The sequence below is a fragment of the Rousettus aegyptiacus genome, unplaced genomic scaffold (genome assembly GCF_014176215.1).
Source record: "Rousettus aegyptiacus isolate mRouAeg1 unplaced genomic scaffold, mRouAeg1.p scaffold_m13_p_13, whole genome shotgun sequence".
Classification (NCBI taxonomy): Eukaryota; Metazoa; Chordata; class Mammalia; order Chiroptera; family Pteropodidae; genus Rousettus; species Rousettus aegyptiacus.
In genome coordinates this window covers 10470785-10493420 of record NW_023416288.1, presented here as the reverse complement: position 1 = coordinate 10493420, position 22636 = coordinate 10470785, and the positions used below count along the sequence as shown (strand labels likewise).

The 22636-nt window shown below is 30.8% G+C and overlaps 1 protein-coding gene across 2 annotated transcripts in view; it reads left to right on the top strand.

The window, feature by feature from the left end:
* Positions 1 to 22636, top strand: part of SEMA3A (semaphorin 3A) — a 233973-nt gene that overhangs the window by 148058 nt on the left and 63279 nt on the right. For both annotated transcript variants that reach the window (XM_036230307.1, XM_036230306.1), the window contains exons 6-7: positions 1027 to 1120; positions 8388 to 8507. In XM_036230307.1, coding sequence (XP_036086200.1) covers positions 1027 to 1120; positions 8388 to 8507 — 214 coding nt within the window. The remainder of the gene's footprint in view (positions 1 to 1026; positions 1121 to 8387; positions 8508 to 22636) is intronic.

Genomic DNA, 22636 nt, shown 5'->3' with positions numbered 1-22636 from the left:
TTTCAGTCTATGGACAAGTTAATGTGCTCCTGGAAAAAGCATACATATTCTGACCTAATCAATTCCCTAGAGCATCTGATTCTAAAATGAATGCTCAGAAATACTCCTCCCCACCTCTCACCCCCACCCCTGCCCAACTTCAATTTACTTTATGGTCACATAGAAGTTTTAATAGCTAGACACATCCTGAGGGCAGGGTATCAGGCATGAGCTAGTTGCCTCCTTATTAAGGTTTTTGTTTCAGCACTTTCTGGCATACTTTCTACCTCAGAACTTGTGTATATTTCTATATAGTCAAATGTTCACTCCAATTTCTGGGTATCTGAGCCTCAACTGAGCAGACTCCCTTATGATAAAAATCCATGTGTGCTTGTTGTTCTAAAGATACTACCCTCCAGGAACATTTTCCCTAACATATAATTTTTTATTTCTCAGACAAAAAGATGAGAGTTTCAGGTACCTTCCATGTTCCAATGTGAGTAATTTAAAAATGCTCAAGAAGCATGTAAGGAGCAAAGTTATAGAAATGAGAAGTGCAGAGAAATTGATTGCTGTGGCTATATAGCATTTCCTTCTAGGAAGTACACATAGAAAAGTAAGCTAGTATATTTTGCTCTAGGCATCTAATATAGTGAAATGATTTTGTTTTCTCTTTATGATGAAATAAAAAAAGTCGTTTTATTTAAATTTTAAATTCCTTCCTTCAAGAGCCATTAGGATAGCTCTTGGCATACCTGTATGATAAAGTGATCACTCTACTCTTATCATGACATCTCTTGTCTTTAGAGTTCAATTATTCACTATTGCTTGCGACATGCTACCTGCTGCTAAAAATCACAAAGCTAAGTAAATATTTGGCTAATGATAGCTAGGTTTTCATCCACTTAAGTGATTTTGCTATCTCTAAAATTTACACAAATAATAATACTTTTGATAGTAAACATACTCAACTTCTCTCTGATTAACTGGAATATTAAAATACTTCTTGTTATAAAGAAATTCAGTCCTTCTTTTTCTTATCTACAGGACAACATTTTTAAGCTGGAAGATTCACATTTTGAAAATGGCCGTGGGAAGAGTCCATATGACCCTAAACTGCTAACAGCATCTCTTTTAATAGGTGCGTAGTCAACAATCAATTAAACAGTGAATTTTCTATAGATAATAACTTGATTGCATGTTCTTTTTTATATGCCAACATTTTCCATTATTAATTATAAACTATTTTATGAGGATATCAATCAAGACATTTTCAAATATTTTAAAAATGAAGAAAAACTAAATACTGCTTTGAGAATTACACTGATTCTTTTTTTTTGGAATCATTTAATAGTATTTTCGACATTGCCAGCTCAATCACTATACATCCCCATAAGAACTATAAAATTTTTATTTTGAAAGAAAATGGTTTTAGTTTTCATTTCATGAAAGAAGTGTTTTTATGAGGAATTTTGACAGATCAGAAGGAAAGAGTTTGATTTAGTCTTGTTAACTGTAGTTCCAAGATTCGTCACACTCTTAACATTTGGAAAACTTAATCAGTATAATCAGTTTAAATGGTGGTACAATTGGCAGAGACCCCACGGTGTTACCTTGAGTTGATGAAGGCCTTCTGCATTCATCTTTTTTTAACTTTAGGTCTTCTCATTTTTTTAATCAGACAAAGCATTTTATGTACATCTACTGTTTTCCCTAACCATCCATCTCTCTAGTTTTCTTCATTCCTCTTTACTTCAGCATTGCAGATGGGTAGTGAATGCTTAGTTATATTTTGAAAGAATCGAAGTAAGAATATAAAAGCAGGTAAAAGAAGGAGAAAATTTTAGTTCGTACTGAAATAATTTTTTTTGTATTTTTTTTTTTTTTACCACTTCTGGACTGGAGTTAAATAAACACAAATAAAAAGTTATACATCACTAAGCAATTTTTTCTTTTTCTTTTTAACTTTTGAGTATACCAACAATCTAAAACACAAAAGTTATTGGGTTATTACCCTATTCCTGAATATAATTTTCTATATAAACATGTAGAAATTACATAACTTTTTGTTTCCTTTTCTATAGAAAGTAATTATTTGATAACAACAAAAATAATGGTGAAACTTTTTAAGTGTAAAATTTCTAATTGAATTTTGAATAATAAATCTAGATTTTTGAAAAAATAAATTTATTTTATTAATTGATGTGTCAGAAGTGCATAAGGTATTGCCATTCTTTTCCTTTTTAAAAAATCACTTTTTTTTTTACTCAGTTAAATGAAACTTCAATCATATTGACTGTTGCATTAACTATGTAGATATATTTTTTCCAGTATTGTCTAGGATTACTTTATCACTATGTTTCACTGATTTCTTTTCTATTAAGAATAAAACCACTACAGCCTGAATTATCTTCTCTATTGCTTCTCCGACATAGACAATTTCAGTCCATTTGATCCATTTATGGAGCATTTTAACAAAAGTTTAAGACCTGAAGGAATGCAGCAAATTGAGCACACTTGTAATTTTCCTGTTCACAGATGGCCTAGTGATTACATGTGGATGACTTCCTTAAGTGCATACAGAAATTTGAAAGTTATCTTAAACAAAGGGGAGGAATCCAATCTTGTTCAAACTTGCAGCCTATACTTATTTAAATTGCATACTGAAAAAGGATAGATATTCTTCAAAAAGCAGTATATAAAACTGTGCCTAAAGCAGCTTTAATTTGTGGTATGTTTCTCAGTAGGGATTTGCTTGATTATTTATTTTAATATTCCATTGAGAAAGGATGATGACAAGTTAGTATTACATAGTTCATTTGGTATGCAACCACACAAAGTCCTCAAAGAACATGTAATTCCACAGTTTGGATTTTATATTAGAAATTCTTTGAAAAAAGCTGTATAGATTTGTGAAAAGGAAATGAGAATGAGGGAAGTGTGAGTCAAGGAGAGGCTGTATGGCTAAAAAAGAACAGCATGCATTTTAGAGAAGCAGTTTTTAAATGGAAGTCCAGACCTTATCTATTTAATATTATAAAATAATTGAGCAACTTTCAGAGGTATTTAGTGCTTATTGACAAGGAAGATCACTCGAGCCAACATAAATTAATTTCTGAATCAACTGAATAGCAAGATACAGAAAAATGAACAAGCCAAATCCCTCAGAATATCTGCAACACCGTTTTAATTCAAGAGCCATGACTTCACTTGTTAAGGTTATTTGTTTCTTTTATAAGTATACTATAAATTCTTCTTCTCACAGTACATTTAACTCCCCTTGTTGGATTTTTCTTGGCATTTTTCTCTTGTGCTGCTTTAAAAAGAATGCTTACTAATTTAGTGGAGTTTCTTTATTTTTCAACATAAATATTTTCTGTAGCACTCCCCCAACTTTTACATACAAGAGTAGCAACTGTCTCTGAAGTACACAGGTTGTATATTATATATTAGAGAATTATTATTTGGAAAATCTATCCATCCAAAAGATTCAATATATTCTCCTCATTTCAGCACATTAAGAGACATTTTCAAGGTGGTTTTGGGCTGCTTTTTCCCCAATACTAAGAAATAAAATTTCACGTTTGACACAAGCCATCTATAAACTGGCTACATGGATCCTGACAGCAGATACTTTTTATATCCTCTATTAAGCAGTTTCAACCAGTAGTAAACTTTAAAACCAGATGACAGCTTTAAAAATTTAGTTTACAAATTTTATCAAGGTTTAGTATCACTTCTTTCCAAAATGCTATGGGTTTTTAAGCTGATGACCATAGAAATAATGAGTCTCTCCTGAGCAATGCATAGCAACTGAATTAAGTTCCCAAATATCTTTTAAGTCTTTCAAATCATGTTAGTAATCTTAATTTTTCAAATCCTTTTTAATAAAAATCATTTTGTCAATACGAAATTGCTTCAGTATTTATTTTTTTAATATTTTTTATTTCACTAACCTGTAATCATTCTTATGACTTTGTTTAAAAGGTCTTTATTAAAAATAGTAGTTGCTCTCCTGCTCAGAATAAATGCCAGGTGTGAACACAAAATAAGAATAAAACTGTATTTTCCATACTTAACATATCATCTCACATTTTCATGATATTATCAGAATAGTCAACTTGAAAGCAGTTTTATTTCCCTCATTGAAATCTCAGGGCATTTCAGTGCCAATAATTTAGAAATATTCTATCACTAAGAGATCTATTTTAGGGGTCTGGGTGTTTTGACTAAGGTTTATTTTCCCAAGCTAGAATTCTGCCTGGGGAAAGAATATTAATTTGACTCTAGAATACTGCCACATTTTATATTAGAGCAAATGAGGTCCTCCCTAAATTAATTAACTATATTTGAGAAAATATTTGAACTTCTCTGATCCTCAATTTCTTTGACCTTTCTAATTCTACTAATCTGTTCTGAGAATAAGATAAGACAGTGTTATAGCATATTACATTTTAGTTCTTACATATTTCTCGAATATATGTGGAATAGAAATGAACAAACAAACAAACAATTGGTAACAGTGGTTGCCTTTGGGAATCTGGATGACAGATTTGGTACCCTATAAATTTTATATTTTTAATTTTGTCACATGTGCACATATTAACTACTCAAAAATATTAGTTTTTTAAAGGACAACATAAGTAATTAACCCAACATGTCATATTTATTGTTATAGAGAAAGCTGCTCAATAAATGTAAAAATGTAAAATTATTTCCATGCCCTTTCACTTTCAGGAAATGGATTTCATCAGTGTGTGGTGTGTGTTTCTGTGTGTCTATGTGCCTGGGGGAGAGAGGGGGGGGGGGAGAGAGAGAGAGAGAGAGAGAGAGAGAGAGAGAGAGAGAGAGAGAGGTGAAGAAGAGAGAGGGGGAATTTTTCTTCCTCTGTTTCTAATTACTGCGCTACTTTGTGAGTGGAATTTACTTAAGGTGTTAACAACATAATAGCTCGGTCTTTAGGTTTGTTTGATTTTTGCTCACATCCATGTCACACTTTACACCTGTGTTAGTAAGGCTGCAATTTCATCAGGAAATGTTTTTTTACCTTCTGTTTCTCCTCACCACACCCTACTTAGGAATTGTAATCTAATACATTAACTTATCGAAGCCACATTTTTACTTCATTTTGAGTTGTGAACAGAAAGTCCAGAGTACATATGAACTTTTGTTTTTAACACATGCTTCTCAGATAATTCTTCTCAGATAATAAGACTAGTGAAGGCTTTTTTATTAAAGATATTTGTTCTCCAAAAATAAGCCAACTGAGGTATAGTAAATTTCTTATATCAGATATGATTATATCAGTTCAGATAGCCACAGAATGTACTAAGGCTTTAAAACTGGTGAAAATGCATAAGTATATTAAATGAAATATTCTCTAAGTTTATATTATATTTCTGCTTAATCAGAATGCAAGAGTAGTTTATTCTACTAAATTTTTAGTCAAAAATACAACATGTCATTCATTTTCTGGAGTAATCATCCCTGATAGGAATTCTATAGAAATCTCAGAAGAAAATTGGATTGAATGCCTGTTGTAAAGGAATAATTCCTGATATTGAGCACTGACAGTATGAGAATGTACCACTGAATTATCTGGTGCCCTCCAGCTCACAGAAATCACTGATTCTTGCCAAAAATAATATTGAAATGAGTAGTAATTTCCTATAACTGCAAGCAGCTGATGTCTAAACTGCAACCTCTCTTTGTTTTACAAGTCAATTGTTTAATTTAATTATGTTTCTAGTAATAAATTGAGTTAATAGCTCTTTTATTAAATAGCTCTTCTACTTTCTCTGAGTGACCTCCTGTTGTCAAAAAAAAAAAAAAAGATACAAACCAGTCTTGCTTCCTTTGTTTTCATTTGTATTGATTTTTGCCTTCCTCAAATGTGAGTGGATAATAAAAAATAAATGTAAGTTATAAAATTGTTACCTAAATGAATAAGAGAAACAAATATCTATCTATATCCGAGTAAGAGTTTCTTATGTTGATGTTGCTTTTGTTATTTTGACCTCTCCTGAATAGAGTTTACATGTAATAACAACCATAATTACAGCTTTTACTCACACTAAGGCAAGCTAAATGAAAAAAAAAAAAAAAAAAGAATGATTAATTCCTGATAGTCTTTACTCCACATTTCTAATTGCACCTTCTTTTGGGCATGATCTGTCTGACTGCATTCAGATATGATATTGTTTAGTCTTCACCTTTTGATGGTTCTATTTTCACCTTTCCTGGTTTTTATCACCTAACATGGTTGAAAAGGAAATAAGGTTCAGCTAATAATTTAATATTTTTGATTTTCAAAGTAAAGAGGACACAAAGCATTTCGTGACAGATATTACAATTTGAAAAGTGTTTGAGATTGACATGAATGTTTTAGGCTGCATTCATGACATTTTTAACTAATGACCTCTTATTCATACAGATCAGGAAAAATAAATTACCAATGTTTTAAAAATTATCATATCTATATAGCAATTATTTATAAAAAGGTAAAATACCAACCTTAATAAAAACAGTACATCAGGGAGGACATAAACCACCTATGGAGGAGTAAATAAGTTTCAGTGATTGGTTATAGGTTAAAATTAAGGCAATGATAGGCACTTAAATATTTCAAAGTACTTCAAAAAGTATAGTTAGCTTATTAATAGCATCTTGGTGCTTTTAGAAAAGGGTTATTTCTTTACCTTGTGGTCATATAAAATATTATTGCAACAAATTATGGTGAGAACAAGTCAGATTTAGACTTGATGTTTAATTAAGTGAAGATAACATAAGATGCTTTCAAATTCCTAAAAATATACTATGACAATTTGGGTTCTATTTATTTAACTGGTGATTTGTACTTAATATATTGTCTAACCATCATTTTTTTTTATTTGTCTTGATCCACAACAATTCAAGATAAAAGATTATTTTTTAAAACTCATTCTCTAAGATAAGGTGTCTTTCTATTTCTATTTAAAGTCATAATTTGGAACTGTTCAATGCTTCTCTCTGTGTAGCTATTCTCTGCTATGGGATTTCTCAAACCCTAGTTTAGTGCATTCAAACACTACAGGTTCTACCAAAGGAATTGATTTGGCTTGGATCACTGAGAATGTTTATTTTACATTGTGAAGCCTTTATCTACAAGTGAGAATTGAGGGTGTGAACAAAGAATATCACATAAGCAATTAGAGTAATAAGACTTATACCAAGACATTTATAACTGAATGGTCACAGAAAGTTTTCCATTTATCTAGTAAACATGAAAGTCCATTGGAAATGGAAAAAGTGTTATATAAATGTTTAGATTATAATTTATCTGTGTCCACTTTATTTTCTGAATATTTTTTTCAAATCAATGCATTCAAAAACATTAACATATTCAAATGATCAACAAGATAATATTGTTTTACTGACATGATAGATTATTTGGAGAAAATTTTATAATTTTTTTATCAGTTTATTTTTCTAATAATTCACTATAAGTAGACAGGCAACAAAGTATTTTCTGGATGAGATAGCATGAGGCACTTTCTGTTTAAAGGAAAGAAAATATAATTTTTACAAACTTCAGTTTATTGAAAGGTGGTATGGTTTAGTAGAAGAGGCTTGGGATTAAACAGGCCTGAGTTTGAACTTTGACTTTGACTTGTCTAGTAATTAGCTGAGCAACCCTGAGTTTCTTGAACTGTAAAATAGGGATATTTACATCATGCAGATGTTGACAGAAATAAATGAGATAATTTGAAAATGTCAAGACAACATTAATGATTATGACCTATGTTCCTCAAAATTTTCTCCTCTCCAAACACACTTCTGTTATATCTGAGGTTATGTGGTAGACTTGCTTTTGAACTGTGTGATAGCCTATACTAAGTTAGAACTTCTCCCACTTGATATATTAAAATATAAAAAACAAGAAAAAAATTGGCAAGGAAAATATTAGTCCTTTCTAAATTATAGCAAAATATAAGATCTCACTAAAAAGAAATAGATTAAAATTTTAATTTAATTATAAGCAAGATTTTACAGTGATTCCTTATCCTAATAAACAAGGTTATTAGAATCATTGTACCTTTATAGATATAAAAGCAAGCCATGTGATTTAGTTTGCATTTAAACTTTAAAAGTTAAAAGAATAAAATGTCATGTTTTAATTTTACTAAATTATATTTTACTTAATTTTTCAAAGTTAGTACTAAGTAGTCATATATTTAATCATGAATGTTCATTTTTAAAAAATAATCTTTGAATAGACATAGGAGTAAAAAATAAGTAGCTTTGCAGAGAGCATTTCTGTTTTCTTCTTAGCATGGTCTTAACATGAAACTTGTATTTTGTTTGTTTTGTTTTTCTTGCCTTAATTGAGTTAAAGTATGTGTATGTGGTTTTATTTTGTCACAACACAGATGGAGAATTATACTCTGGAACAGCAGCTGATTTTATGGGGCGAGACTTTGCTATCTTCCGAACTCTTGGGCACCACCACCCAATTAGGACAGAGCAGCATGATTCCAGGTGGCTCAATGGTAGGTGGTACGTGTAAGAACATAGTCACATAACACATGTAACTGCGGTAAGTAACTGGAGAACTTTCCCTGTGCAGTACAAACAATATGATGAGATTTAGTATGCAGTTAAGCTCCTGGTGGTGACTTCATGACTGTGGGTGTGAGAAAGTTGAGCAAAAGAGAAAAGAAAGATTAAGAATTCTGGAAAATATTCGCTTTGTGCCAAAATAGAAGTTTCTCAGTAGTTAACTCTGGAAAGAAATAGATTTGGTCTGGAGCTATACGGAAGGGAGGCAATGGAAGAAGATAAGATGACTTACCAATCTTGTCTTACAGGAACACCACAGCAACTCTCATGATATAGTATGTGTTTTAACTCCACACCACTCATATTGCCCTGAGATCATTGTATAAGTTATTTTGCTAATGACATCACATTTAAAGCATTTTCAGAATTTCAAAGGACTTTTGTGTCATTTAACTTGATTCTCCTTTAATCTTTCTAAAATTCTGTCTCCCATTTTATAAATGTGGAAATTAAGGCTAATATCTAAAATTACAACTAACCTGGCTATAGAAGATTTGGAAAAAGAACTCGGTTTCCCTAACTTCAGTCACTAGCTTTACTACTTGATCAATAGATACTTTTATCCTTTTCTCTTTCTCTATCTAGTATACATATAATTTTAGCATAGGAGAAAATATACAAAATTTGTATACCTAAAATAAATAAATACAATTTTCATTCATATTTTGAATTGAATAATCTTTATATAGTCTTCTATCTAGAGGTGATTTTTGTTTTGATTATTACTAACACATTCATCAAAAGTTTTTATAATGGTTTCCACAATATTATCATGGTTAAATCTTATTATTAAAAAATTATCTCCAACTACATCTGACTTCAATCTTATGATATATACCTGCCTAGTCCCTAATCTCTCAATCTATGAACTTCTGTCTGGTTTCACAGGCCTCATTAATAAAGATGAAACTCATGGTTTATAGTCCATTAGGTTTTCATTAAGATGCATAATTATTTCATCACTTTTGTCCTTCATTGATTTGTTAGAGAAAAATCACAATTTTGTCTCTAAAGTTCACTGAAACTTTTGGAGACTATGAGTTGTCTGTAACAATCTTTGTTCTGATATATCCCAAACTTTAAAGTGACTTTTTAAAACATAAAACATACCTCAATTTATCGCAATCAGCATCTCTTCTCTCTTGCAACACCATTTTTGATCATCTATTATTTTTCGCCTATTAGTGAAAAAGTCGTGCGTCTTCCCTTCCACATTTCATCCCTCTGCCTTTATTCCTAATTGCATGGATGATCTTTCATAAATTTTCCCAATTTACACTTACCTTGCTCTTCTTCAACAGTTTTTTATCTCTTCTTCAGCACTAGTATCTTCCACTGCCCTGATAACTTGCTCATCTATTCTATTTAAACACTTCCTTTAATCATAGTAAGTCATGAAGACCTTGTATGTCTCAGATAATAGCCTGGTTAGGAACTTGATTTCTCAACATTCTCCCCCTCTTTATCTACTTTCAACATGACTTTGATGCCATAAAATTGCTTCGCCAAAGGTCCCTAATGACTTTTAATAGCTTTTTATCAATCTCTATATAGAGAATCTCTCTTCCAGTATTTGTCACTGTTCACTAGCCTTTACCTTTTAAGAGTTACTTCTCTTAGCTCCCTTTATGTCTTGCTTCCTGAAGTTTCTGTTACATTCGACATTGCTCATCCATTGCTTTTCTCTTTCATGTAGATTGTGCCTAAAATCAGTCATGATTGAGTGCAAACACTGTGGTAATCAAAGGAGATTGGATATATAGTCAAATGTCCATCCTTGGGGACAGAGGAGGTACAGTGGTAGCTGAGCAACCATCTAAGAAATTAGAGGCCTCACCAAAAAAGATAAAAAATACTGAGACCATGATAAGGCTATCTGTGTAAAACTATAAAAGAACAAACTCCAAAATCCCGGAAGGCGATTTGGGAACATCTAATGTTTCTATCTGGTCGATCCTCAAACTGAAATATTTATGTAGGAAAGAAAATGTTTCTTTTTATTCAACAAGGAGACTTTGGTCTACTAAGAACTCTAAAAGACATACAAGCTTTCACTATCCACGAGAAAGAAAATCTCATTAGAAGATGGAATAACACAAAGGAGAGTATAGTATCCATTTCATTTTTATGGACTTGGAGGAAAAAAGTCATCAAGTTAAAGCTGCTTTTGTATTACACACTCACTTGTTGACAGCTTAGTCTGAAGAATTTACACTGTGGGAAAACAGTCATTGTCCACAGTTCTGTACTTCATCTCTTCAAATGTGTAGTTCATTTGAGAATTCAGTTATCAGTCTCTCAGCACTAAATGTGAGAACTGATTTTACCAAATTAGCACAAAGGTTACATTTGACAGGGTGCAGAAACCAGAACTGCTGCAAAGCGGAGACTGTGGAAACCTTTGTGATAGAACTAAGGGACTGTGTGAATCACAAGCCTCACAAAATTAAATACTATTCCATAATAAAATGAGAAACACAGTGTCTCTAATTACGCATTCATGCATAAAATAAGTGAGTTTTGAGGCATGAACATAGACTACACAGTCATTTTTTGCAGCCAAAAGTAATAAATGACCTTGCAACATACTTTATGAAAGGTTTTCAGGGCTATTAAAATTAATTTTGGCACAGGACTTACTATACTTTTCTCAAATTAATTCAAATCATTGATTTTAGAATAAGGTGACCTATTTCAATGACTTTCAATTTTTGTTCCTTCTAAACAAAATATTTTAAAAAACAGTTGTTTAGGACTGGATCCTCAAATATGATTTTTTTAATGGAATGTCTCTATTTTCAGACTTACTTGTTAAGATTATTTTTGTAATAGTATCGATAAAGGTTTAAATTCAGTTTCATTTTAACAGGAAATCTTAGGAATGAATAATACTTTTAGATTAAGAAACAAAAAACTATTTTTAAAAAGTTTGTTTAAAAGTTATCATTGACACTACCCATAGTTTAAGGTTGAGAGATGTTATAACAACTTTTGATTTCAGAAAATGTACTGGTATGCATTTGCCATGATGTGCCCAAATGCACTACATTTTTTCCATCTGCTCCATAAATTCTCTCAATATCATATTGTTTTAAACTTCGATTCCAGTTTCAGCTTACTAACAGTGTAAAAGTGTTCTTTATGTATTCATAGCAAAGAAAAAAATAAATTTATGGTGTTGTTATTGTAATAGTTTCTTAACATGTATTATGTGAATACTACTACCTAGTTCTTGTACATTTTAGCCATTCATTAGAGCAGATGGATGACTAACTCACATTTACTTTTCTATTTGATGGACGCTATTTTCAGTGTTATTCATGTCTTGGACTAACACTGGGATGCTATACGATATAGAGGGAAGACCATAGTCTTTAGGGTGAGACAAAGTTTCACCTTACTTTGCAGCTTGCTTTTAATGGGATTATACTACTACTACCTCTTATAGTTGTGGAAAAAATGACCACATAATGTATAAACAATACTAAGTAAGTAACTAGCATGTGGTAAGCACTTAATAAATGTTGAACTTTTCTGTATCCTTTATTCCCCTTTCGTTGGGTGGAGCATGCTCAGGGAGCTTTGTCAGGTTCATTCTGTGAGTAATTATATTTGAGTCAGGGTGAAAGGGCAGTAACAGTAGAGTTTAATATGTGAAACCACATGGATTCTTGAGAGGGCCAAGGCCCAGTGAACACAAACAGACCTAATTACAGTGCCCAGAGTGTGAGGCCTTCCCACTCATTTCAGGAAGACCTGTTTTCTTTTAGTGGATTTCCTAAAAGGATCGTGCCTGTGGATAGACCAACCCACTTGCTTTTTTCTGTAATTGAAATGGTATGCAAGTCATCATTCCACTTCCTCTCACTTGTAACACTTATACCAGGATAGCCTGCCCTTATTGGAATGAGCATAGCTTCCTCTGTGGTCATGCACCAGGATATTTCATGTTCTCTAAAGATTCAAATTTCTCCACAAGTTATATTTTTATGTAAATAGAACCAATAAATGTGACTGCAAATAAATTATGAGAGCACAAATTAATATTACATGATACCAGATACCTAATCTTAAATCACTTGTACAATTCTTTTGATGTACTACTAATTTTATTAACTTTAAAGGCATAAACTGTTTAAGAGTATTCAATTAGGATTTATTCTAAGAGAAACAAATGATCTAGGTTTGCATACTGTCAGACTTCCCAATGATACCATTCTAAAATATTTCTCTGGCTTAAGTTAATAATATATTTTGCTGACCTTGGGGGAAAAAGCCCTCTGGAAGCCTTATTTTATGGCATATGAGCAAATGAATATTATAGAAGTAGGGTGAACATTCAGTTAAAACAACAACATCAACCACAAATGTGCTCTTGGTTTTCATAGCCTATGAATGACAGCACAAGGATGCAATCTTTTTTAAATTTTGAATTACATCTACCAACTACACTTTTTTAAAAACAATTCTGAGGTATCATAGTATAAAGTCACAAATAAAAATACTAATATTTTTGGTTATTTTTGCAAAATTGTGCTGAAACATAGTATGTAATAGTTTAAACATAACTGTAATTATACCTAAACATAATCTCATAGTAATCTGTTTTTCTTATGAATCTATAAACCAAAAGAAATTTCATCCAGATAAAGAATGCACATCCCCAAGTATAATCTGTTTAAAAATATCTACCGTGAAATTATTTTATTCTTTAAATGATGATAAATGTAATAAATTCACTAAACGCAACTTTTTTATTTTTAAAAGAGTAAAACATTACTAAAATATACTTTTACTTGATCTCCTTTTTAGAAGACCTACTTTCTGTGTCAGATTTTGTCTAAGGCACATAATTATTTTTAACTGGCTTTGTTTGAAATTACACAACACTAATGAGGAGAAATGAATAAAACTTTGGAATGGAAGTTAACTTAGTGGCAATGTCTGGAAGGTGATTTTATTTATTTATTTTTTTTCAGGCCTCTGAGAAAAAGTACATGCATAAAATAAGATTTGTTAACATTTTTTTTTTTTAATGATGGGCTAAAATATATTCAACTCTCAAGTATGGCATATTAGTCACAAATTCTGACCACTTGTTTTAAAATTTATAGTTGAACGGAGAGAGTAGAAAAATAACATCTAAAGATATTACTACACTTACTTAAGGGAATCCCAATTTTTAGATTAAAATTGAAAATGTATAAAAATGAGACAGTATCTTGGAAAATTTTTTAAATTAATGCCAGCTCTCTTTTTCCTCTTAGTTCTCAACATTCTTCTCTCTAGTCTCACCATCAGTTTAATGAATACAGAGCCTGTCTATACCAATTTCCTCTTCGAGATTCACTACATGCAGAGCTCAGTGGGCCTCAATAGGGATTTACTGCTGACTGGGTAATCTGGGTTCATGTGTGCAGTGACATCAAGCAAGAGATTTACCCAGAGAAGTGGATGCCATGACAATGCGTGTAACCATGGTGTGACTGGCCTCTCTGACATGGCTCTCAAAAGATTTCCCTCTGTGAAAACAGAAGCCTGTTTGCAAATTAATTAGTTTCTGGCGGCAGCTTGATTGTTGACCCAGAGTTTGTAGAGTGGAAAAACAATCAGATTAGTGTGCTCAGGGTAAAAGACCAGTGTGCAGTTGCGTGTGGCTTGCTCAACTATTGAAATTCTGAATGGACTGAAACAAATTCTTTTCTGAGAAGCCTCAGCAGAGGTTAAGTGTGATGAGCCTTGAGCTCCTCGACAGCAGGGGCTGGGGAATTAAAGGATTTTAGCCAGATAAAGCTGAATGATGGCAAGCAATGCCATTGAATTTTAATGGCATGGACAGTTTTAACCAAAAAAACCCCACCAAACAAACAAACAAAAAAACCCAAATCCACTTACTATGTTCTAATCACCTGAGTGGAAGGAATGATTTATAATATTATTAAATGTAGGCTTGACACAAATACTTTCATAGTGGTAGATTGCAGAAGCTTTCGGACTGGAAGTTTTTATTATAATGTCTTAAAAACTAATATGATGATATCTAAATGAAAAAAGATTATAAGAAATGCCTTTCGATATTGATAAAATGTTTGTTTATGTGTTTACCTATTTTATGAGCTGTAATCTTCAGATGCCCCAAAAAATTAATTCTGAGAATATATGTTCTACTATTTATTTTTATAAATATCAAATTAGATAACCATGCCAAGAAATGATGCCTGCAAGTTTATGACAAAAAAAATATCTGCATGCAGTTCTTGATTATTAAAATTTGTTTTAGTCAATAAGTTATTGTTTATGCTTAATTTTATAAGATTACCTAACACAATAAACCTTATGTACTTTTGTAGCTACCACTGACAGAAGTCTTCCTAAATATAGCTCTGATGGCTATCACAGAACTTTTGCATTAAAAAATCACGTATGTCTCTCAATTTTCAAGTGAATTGAATCCAGATTTCGCTGCCTGTCAAGTCTTTTTTCATTGAATCTTAAGTGATCGCTCCAATATTAAACACTAACATACTCAAATCTTGGTTGTTGGTTGGTTGTCCTCGAATTTACTATTTTTTTAATTTAACCATTCCATTCTCCCAGTAGATTTTAAGCTTTCTTACCTTTGAATCCCAAGAACATATAGATGTATGCTTATATTTATCACAGGGCCTACCACTTTGCCTTATATTCTAGGTATATTAAACACGAAACTTTTCTGTGAATTCTAGAGTCAGTGTGCCCGAATTTGTATCCCAGGTCGTCCACTTACTATCCATGTGACTTTTACTTTACCTATTTTCATCACCCATTTATGATTTGTAAAATAGAGTTAATACTAATACCTTATACCTTTTTTTCTGAGGATTCATGAGACACTTTATGTAGGGTAGTAAGAATATTGTCTGATAATATGGTAAATGGTCCTGAAGACTGTGGTTGCATACCAGCTCTTTACATGGTACATAACACCCATTAGGCAAATTAATACAGCAAACCATTTATGTTTGCTTTTTGAATCTCCCCCCAGCCTATTTTGTTCATTGTCATTATTTTTGTCAAAAGCACTAGGTACATCAAGAGTATATAAAATATTTAGTTTTAATATTAAAATACTAAGAAAAATTTTAATAAAATTAAGCTTAACAAAACCAGCAGGTGAAAAAACGAAATGAAAAAACCAAGGCTAAATTTAAATAAATGCATTTTTCTAAGTACTAACTTAGCTCTAACAAGTGCAATATTCATCATTTAAATAAATAAATCATTAGGTTAATTTGTATTAATTTTTTTCCAGTACGTTTTTTAAGAAGACATTGACTGTGTTGATGACACTATGAAAATCATTTATCCTGCTGTACCATGCATAGTCTAGCTTTTAATTTTTTTCATGTGAGGGTGCTATATATAAATTTTGGGATGGTTAAGAACACGAGATGGTCTTAATTAATTTTTAGATTAAAATTGATGAAAAAGTATAAAAATAAGATAATATCTTGGAAAATATTTTAAATCAATGTCAGCTCTCTGTCCTTAGTCCTCATCATTGTCTTCTCTCGTCCCCACAGCTGCCTGACACTAGCTGAGCAACTGTAGACAGTATTATAAGCATTCTATGCTCAATATCTTCTTTCTTTTAACAGAAATAGTAATTCTTCCCTCATTCAGTTGTAATGAGAATTATGCGTGAGTAAATTTATATAAAAAACATTTGGAAAAGTGACTAGTATTACCAAAAACAAAAACAAAGCCAAACAAACAAAAAAACAAACAATTCAATGTTAGCTTCTTTCATAATATTATGTAAGAATTTTAAAGAAGGGAACAATAAAAATACCTACATATGTCAAATCACTACAAATGTTGTAGAATGCACACTCATGTAACTGAACAGCCACATATTTCTAAGAAATCAATGAAAATGGCTTAAAAAAAACAAGGTAAGATGAACTAATAGTTACCTCTGCCCTCTCCTTAGACTGAGTCTATATATACACAATTTCTTGCCTAACAATATCTGTACATTTTGAAGAAAATAAATCTACTACTCCTTTACTTCCATAAAAAGAAAAATGACTTTTCTAAGCTTAGTGACATACTTATTGTTGTTACTCACACATGACATAAAGGCATTAAAATGCTCTAAACTTCATATATCAATTAAACATAAATGACAAAATGTTATCCAGGAAAAGGGTCTTTAAAATATTTTCCTAATAAAATTAGTAAGGAAGATTTAAGTGTGTTTAGAAGCCCTTAAAAGAAACATTTTCAAGTTAAAAATGTTTGTGCCGCTGTATGATTTAAGAAAGTAGACAAGAGAAAAATCAAAGCCCCTTCAGTTCTTAACCCTGTCCCCTGCAACCTGCTCTTAGAAATCTGTGGATTTCCTATGGTACTTTTGGATTATCACATAAATTCAACATTTTAAACAGTATTGTACTGTTAAAATAGTATCACTGTTTATACATGCGGTACTATTATTATTTTTAAATCAATTGTTTCAAAAATAAAGCTATACATTTAAAAGTTAATTAGGATTTATTATTAGTGATTTTGTAAATTTATATGAATGTACATTTTTTATTCATTAAAATATAATTTTTATTGTTTTACTCGATGATTTGATAAATGATAACTATTTTTGGATTTAATATAGGCTGACAGTATAAGGGACCCACGAAAAATGTGTCTTTTCAATATATTTATAAATCCGTTTACATTCACATAAACTCAAATAATCTCTTTATCTCATTTAATTACAAATTTTAAAAAATCCCAGGGTTTCAGTATCATAGAGAGCTGTCTCATTTATGCATTTATAAAATCCTAGTGTGAATGTATGTATGTAGGAAATTGGTAACAGCAGATTTAGCTTTTCATTTGGGAACCACACGTCCTGTTCTACTTCACATACACTAAGATTTAAATTACAGGCAGCCCAGAGTTGTGTTTTGGGCTTACACATTGTGCTTGTGACCCATTTATAATGTAATGAACTTTAATCTCACTGATCCTAAAAGTTAAATAATGCCAAAGCTGATATCAAACTGATGACTGCCACTTAATTGCTTAGCACCCATAGAGTCAGTCTTTATCAAATGTGTTTTCTAAACACATTTAAAAATGAATGAACAAATATACTAATATTTCGTTGAACAGAAAAGCAATTTGTAGTTTAAAATAAATGAATTTGGAAGGTAGGAAACAAAATACATGGAATACCAAAATCTTCATTTGGGGATGAATTTAAGGGAAATGTAGTCATAGTAACAATTCAAATTATGGAATTGAGGTTTAAATGCCTAGAATGAACCAACAAGGTACAGGACATCTTTGATCAATCACCTTTATGTGCTTTCAGTAATCTATTAAATATTTTGATTAAAGAGAAATTGTCGAAGTAGTAAGATAGTGCTATTTGCTGACTGACCTCCCCGTTATGTTATTTCTGTTGATTTTCTTTCAGTAAAAAAAGGATAAAAAATACATTCTTCACAGATATCGAAGTAAATATAGCTAACTTAGATGAACCAATCAGTGCCTAAATTATGAAAATTATAAAAGACAGGGATAATTGCATTATAACAAATCTTAATATGTAAAATAATTTTTTACATTTTTTTTCCATCTATAACTACTGTTGTTTCCTTTTTTTATTTCTAATTCCTATGTGAGAGCAACTTATAGAAGGCAACTTAAAAGAATGACTGGAGCTAGAAGTATGGCAGCAGGAAACAGAAAAGTAATGACAGACTGTTAGCTAGTCCAGCAGTGTGGAAGTCATTTGGAAGATATACAGCAGTTGCAACACCAAAAAAATGGTAGCCATGTCATGAAGCTTTGCAAAATCGTCAATAAATTCATTATTGTTTTGATTAATTATGTCATCTTGATTTTATATAAATGTGCTGCAACTCCATTTATCAATACTGCCTGTAAGCCATTCATTAATTCCCAAACTGTTTGTTCCTGGAAAGATCATAGTTTGTTTGTAAAAAACGTTACTATTCTGCTAGTAAAGGATATTCTGGTAATAATAGCAAAAATGAAAAAATCCTTTAATATACTTTAATGCAACTGAGGAAGCTGAGTAAGTCATGGCTTTATGATTGATTACTTGGAACTATTACATGGTTTCCAAGATGAGAAAATTATAGGTCATCATAAAGAGGGGGAAAAAAATCTGTCTACTGTTAAGACAGAGTCTGCGAAGAAAAATAAAAGGTAGAAATAAAGGGAGAAAAGAGTAATTTATAATGGTTAATAATAGCTTTCTGATTAGACTTTGTTATCATCATTCAACCATAATAAACTACTATCTATCACTATAATGAAATTTATAAAATCAGAAACTGAAATAAAAATCCCCAAATTACCCAATAAAATCTTCTATCTAAAGGTCTAACCATAAAGTCTGTAGTGCAAGTTAAATGTGGTACATATTTAAGCATTTTTCAGTTTTAGAACATTGCAAATGTTATTGAAACATATTAATTCCTGAGAATACTCAGACTTCTATGTTATATCTGACTATACAGTTGTCAGTAAAAACAATTGATACTTTGTAATATAGTATAGGTAAAATATCTCTATTAATAATTGGAAATTGAGAAGAGATCAATTTTTATGCAAAGATTTAACCGTACACGTTAGTTACTATTAATTAATTAATTGATTTTTAAATGAGTATTTTTAGTTTACTCATGTAGTTGTTTCTCATCTCATTCAGCAATATTATTATTTCTCTGAATATAACTTATCAATCACCAATTGCTAACATAGGATGCTATTCTCTTGTCTTTCCTCTGAAGCTCTGTACTAAGTCCTCCTAGATCACTAATAATAACACAGTGAATAGGTAGCTACATTTGCTAACTACTGACATATTACTCTGTGTAACTTCCATTTTCTACATCCATTAATCACTCTTTAGGTACCAGAAACCATTATTTAAAAAAAAAAAAAAAAAAAAAAAAAAAAAAGGTGGATAAGATATATACCCACCCTCCATGATAATATCTACAGATGGAAAACCTTAGAAGTCTTAGCACAACTATGAGATAATTTGCATATATTTCCCAGATGCCTTAATATCTTAAAATTATTGTTTAACCCATAAAGTAATGGAGAGAGTACGATCCATGTTTCTTTTACAGAAACATACATTGTTTTTGATTCAATTGATCTTCGGGGCTTTAACAATATCAGAACCATTGACTGAAGCTTTCACTACAAAATGATAGAAACATATGACAACTTATGAGGGAGGCTATCTTTTGTCCATATATCTGCAGTCTTCTCATAGAATATATATATATATATATATATATTCTTCTCATAGAATATATATATATATAATTTCCAAAAAAAAAAAAAGAGATTGGAACCCTTTTTATAGATTTTGAAGAAAAAGATGGGAATCAGTTGGAACCAGAAAAACTGTAGATAATATGACTATAATTTTTAGAAAATATTATTTTAATGGCACACATACCTAATTACAAAGAAATTTTTAAGAGAGGAAGTCACCCCAAAAATAATGAGACATAAACCAGATTGGTGGTTAGAGAGAAATTGTCAGGAAATAGGGTGAAACCAGAAATTATATTCTTTTATAGTCAGGAGTTTTACTAGTTTTGTAGCAGTAAATACTCTGGGCTGTTTTCCAATAAAAAGTAAATAAAGTCTCTTCAACTAGTCTTTGAGCTTTAAAATATATACATAAAAATTAATTAACAATAATGATTTGTATCAATAAATATTCTTGATACAAATATTTTTCTAAAAGTAAAAGTATTCTATTTTGTGTTTTAAGATTTTAATTTCTAATTTGGTTATTTAAGGCAGTAGTTAAATAAGAGTTTAAAAATGCATGTTCTGAATAGTTTTCTCAGGTAAATTTTATTGTCTTAGTTTATTTAACACACTATATTAGCTAAAAAAAATAAATACATATCAGTAATTATACTGCCTTTCTTTTCTACCATTAAACAAAAAATGTAGTAATTTTTCAATTTTAGGGAGTTATATAAATCTATAAGTTATAGTGTCATCATAATTTTTTATCTGTCTTTCTATTTACAGATAATCTATAGATACTTTTTTTTTGGCCTCAGTAACATCTTAAGTGATGTTATTTAAAACAATGAAGAAATGTACTTTACTTTGATATTTCTGCCATATATATATATATATATAAAACACTTGTTGTTATATAATCTAAGAAATTTATTCTAATAATATGTAATTATATAAGACTCACTAAAGTATTGTTCAGATATTGGTTCTATGTGTATTTTAAAACATGTTTTATGGAAGAATGTACAAATAGTAGGTCCACTAGAAAGTAAAACTGGCTTAAATTTATTTTAAATTGTATTAAAATAAAATAACACAAGCCTTGTTCTAAACTAAGTTGGAAGTATCATATTGCTCTAGAAAGCACCTTTGTTAGTCTTGATTAGGTGTCTGTGGACACGACTCTATATTTGCACCCAAAATATTTCATTGTTCTTAAAGCAGAAACAATAGGAGAAAGTTGCAAAAAAGGAAGTTTAATGGAGTGACTACGCTGAAGGAAGACCAACGAATTGATTTAAGCATCAGCAGAAATTTTGAACTGCATCTACCACACTGTAAATGCTGTGACATTTAACGTTGTCACACTGAATATTTGAAAAGTTTTAATATTAAAGCAACAAAGATTCACTTCATTCTCCCCAAAACCCTGTGAAATAGAATACTACAAGTAATAAAATTAAGTAACCAGCAACAAGTTAGTAGTAGTAACCTGCTATTGAGTGAAAACTGAGAGACTAAATCTATATCTCCTGAACTCTGTTCTCTTTCTAACGTATTCATTTTACTATTTACTATTTTAATTTTGTTTTCATATTTGTGTTTTTGGTAAAGATTTTGCATCTAGGGAACATTTATCAAGTTAGATATAGACTTTGAAAAATGCAGATGCGTACATTTTAAAAAGCAAAGATTTGCCAAAGTTAAAGAACTATACTTTACAATGGGTTCACAGAATGAACTGTGTTATTTATGCATAGCTCAAATCACTGAAAATTCAGCTGATATGAACTGTTGCTACTTAGAGTTTGGCTCTTGTACTAGCAACATGTGCATCTCCTGGGAGCTTGTTAGAAATGCAGAATCTCAGAACCCACCCAGACCTATTGAATCAGAAACTGCACTCTTTCAAACTCCTACATTAAAATTTGAGAAAGACTAGACTAAATTACCAAAATAGATTACATAATTTATTTAAAAAAAAAAAACAAAAACAAAGCAAAACAGAGACATGACATTTCTGTTCTTGAGTAGACTACCTTATATCTCAACTTAAATTTTTATTAACATTTAAGAATGTTTATGTGTATTTGTTATTTACACTCTATTTATTGTATGTGTTGTGTTCTAATTTGAACTCTAAAATTCTTCTAATATTAGCCTTTTTAAATTAGTATCTTTTGTTTTCATTTAAACTGGGGAGATATAAACACTAACTATATGTACCGTTTGAACAGTTTGGTTGGGATTTCAAGCAATAATCACTGATAAAACCTCTATGTAAGGTGAATAAGACCCACTTTATTTTGCTTGAATCATTCTACTGAGACAGTGTTATATTAATAGATCTGCACCATTCTGGTGGCCTATAAAACCTCCCACAACTACATGTCTTGTTAACATTAAGAATTATTTAAAATATTGTGGAGGAGGTGATGACTTCTAGGGTTTAAGAGATCTCAGGTAGTGTTTTTAAAAAGATTGTTTTCAGAACAGGTTGTTATAAATTAACTATCTTTCCCTAGAGCTAGGCTAGGACTAATAATATTTTAAGCAATGAGTTGGATGATAAAACTGTAACATGGTTTTCGAAATATGTGGTAAATATTACTTCCTGTAAACATCTTTTTGTCAAATACATCTAGTAATGAAAACTAGGTAGATTTTTAGTGGAAAGAAACAAAATTAAATCCAAATAAAAACAAAAAATCATACATTTTATTTTACAACTTTGAATTTTGTATTGCAAGCTTAAATTTTAAAT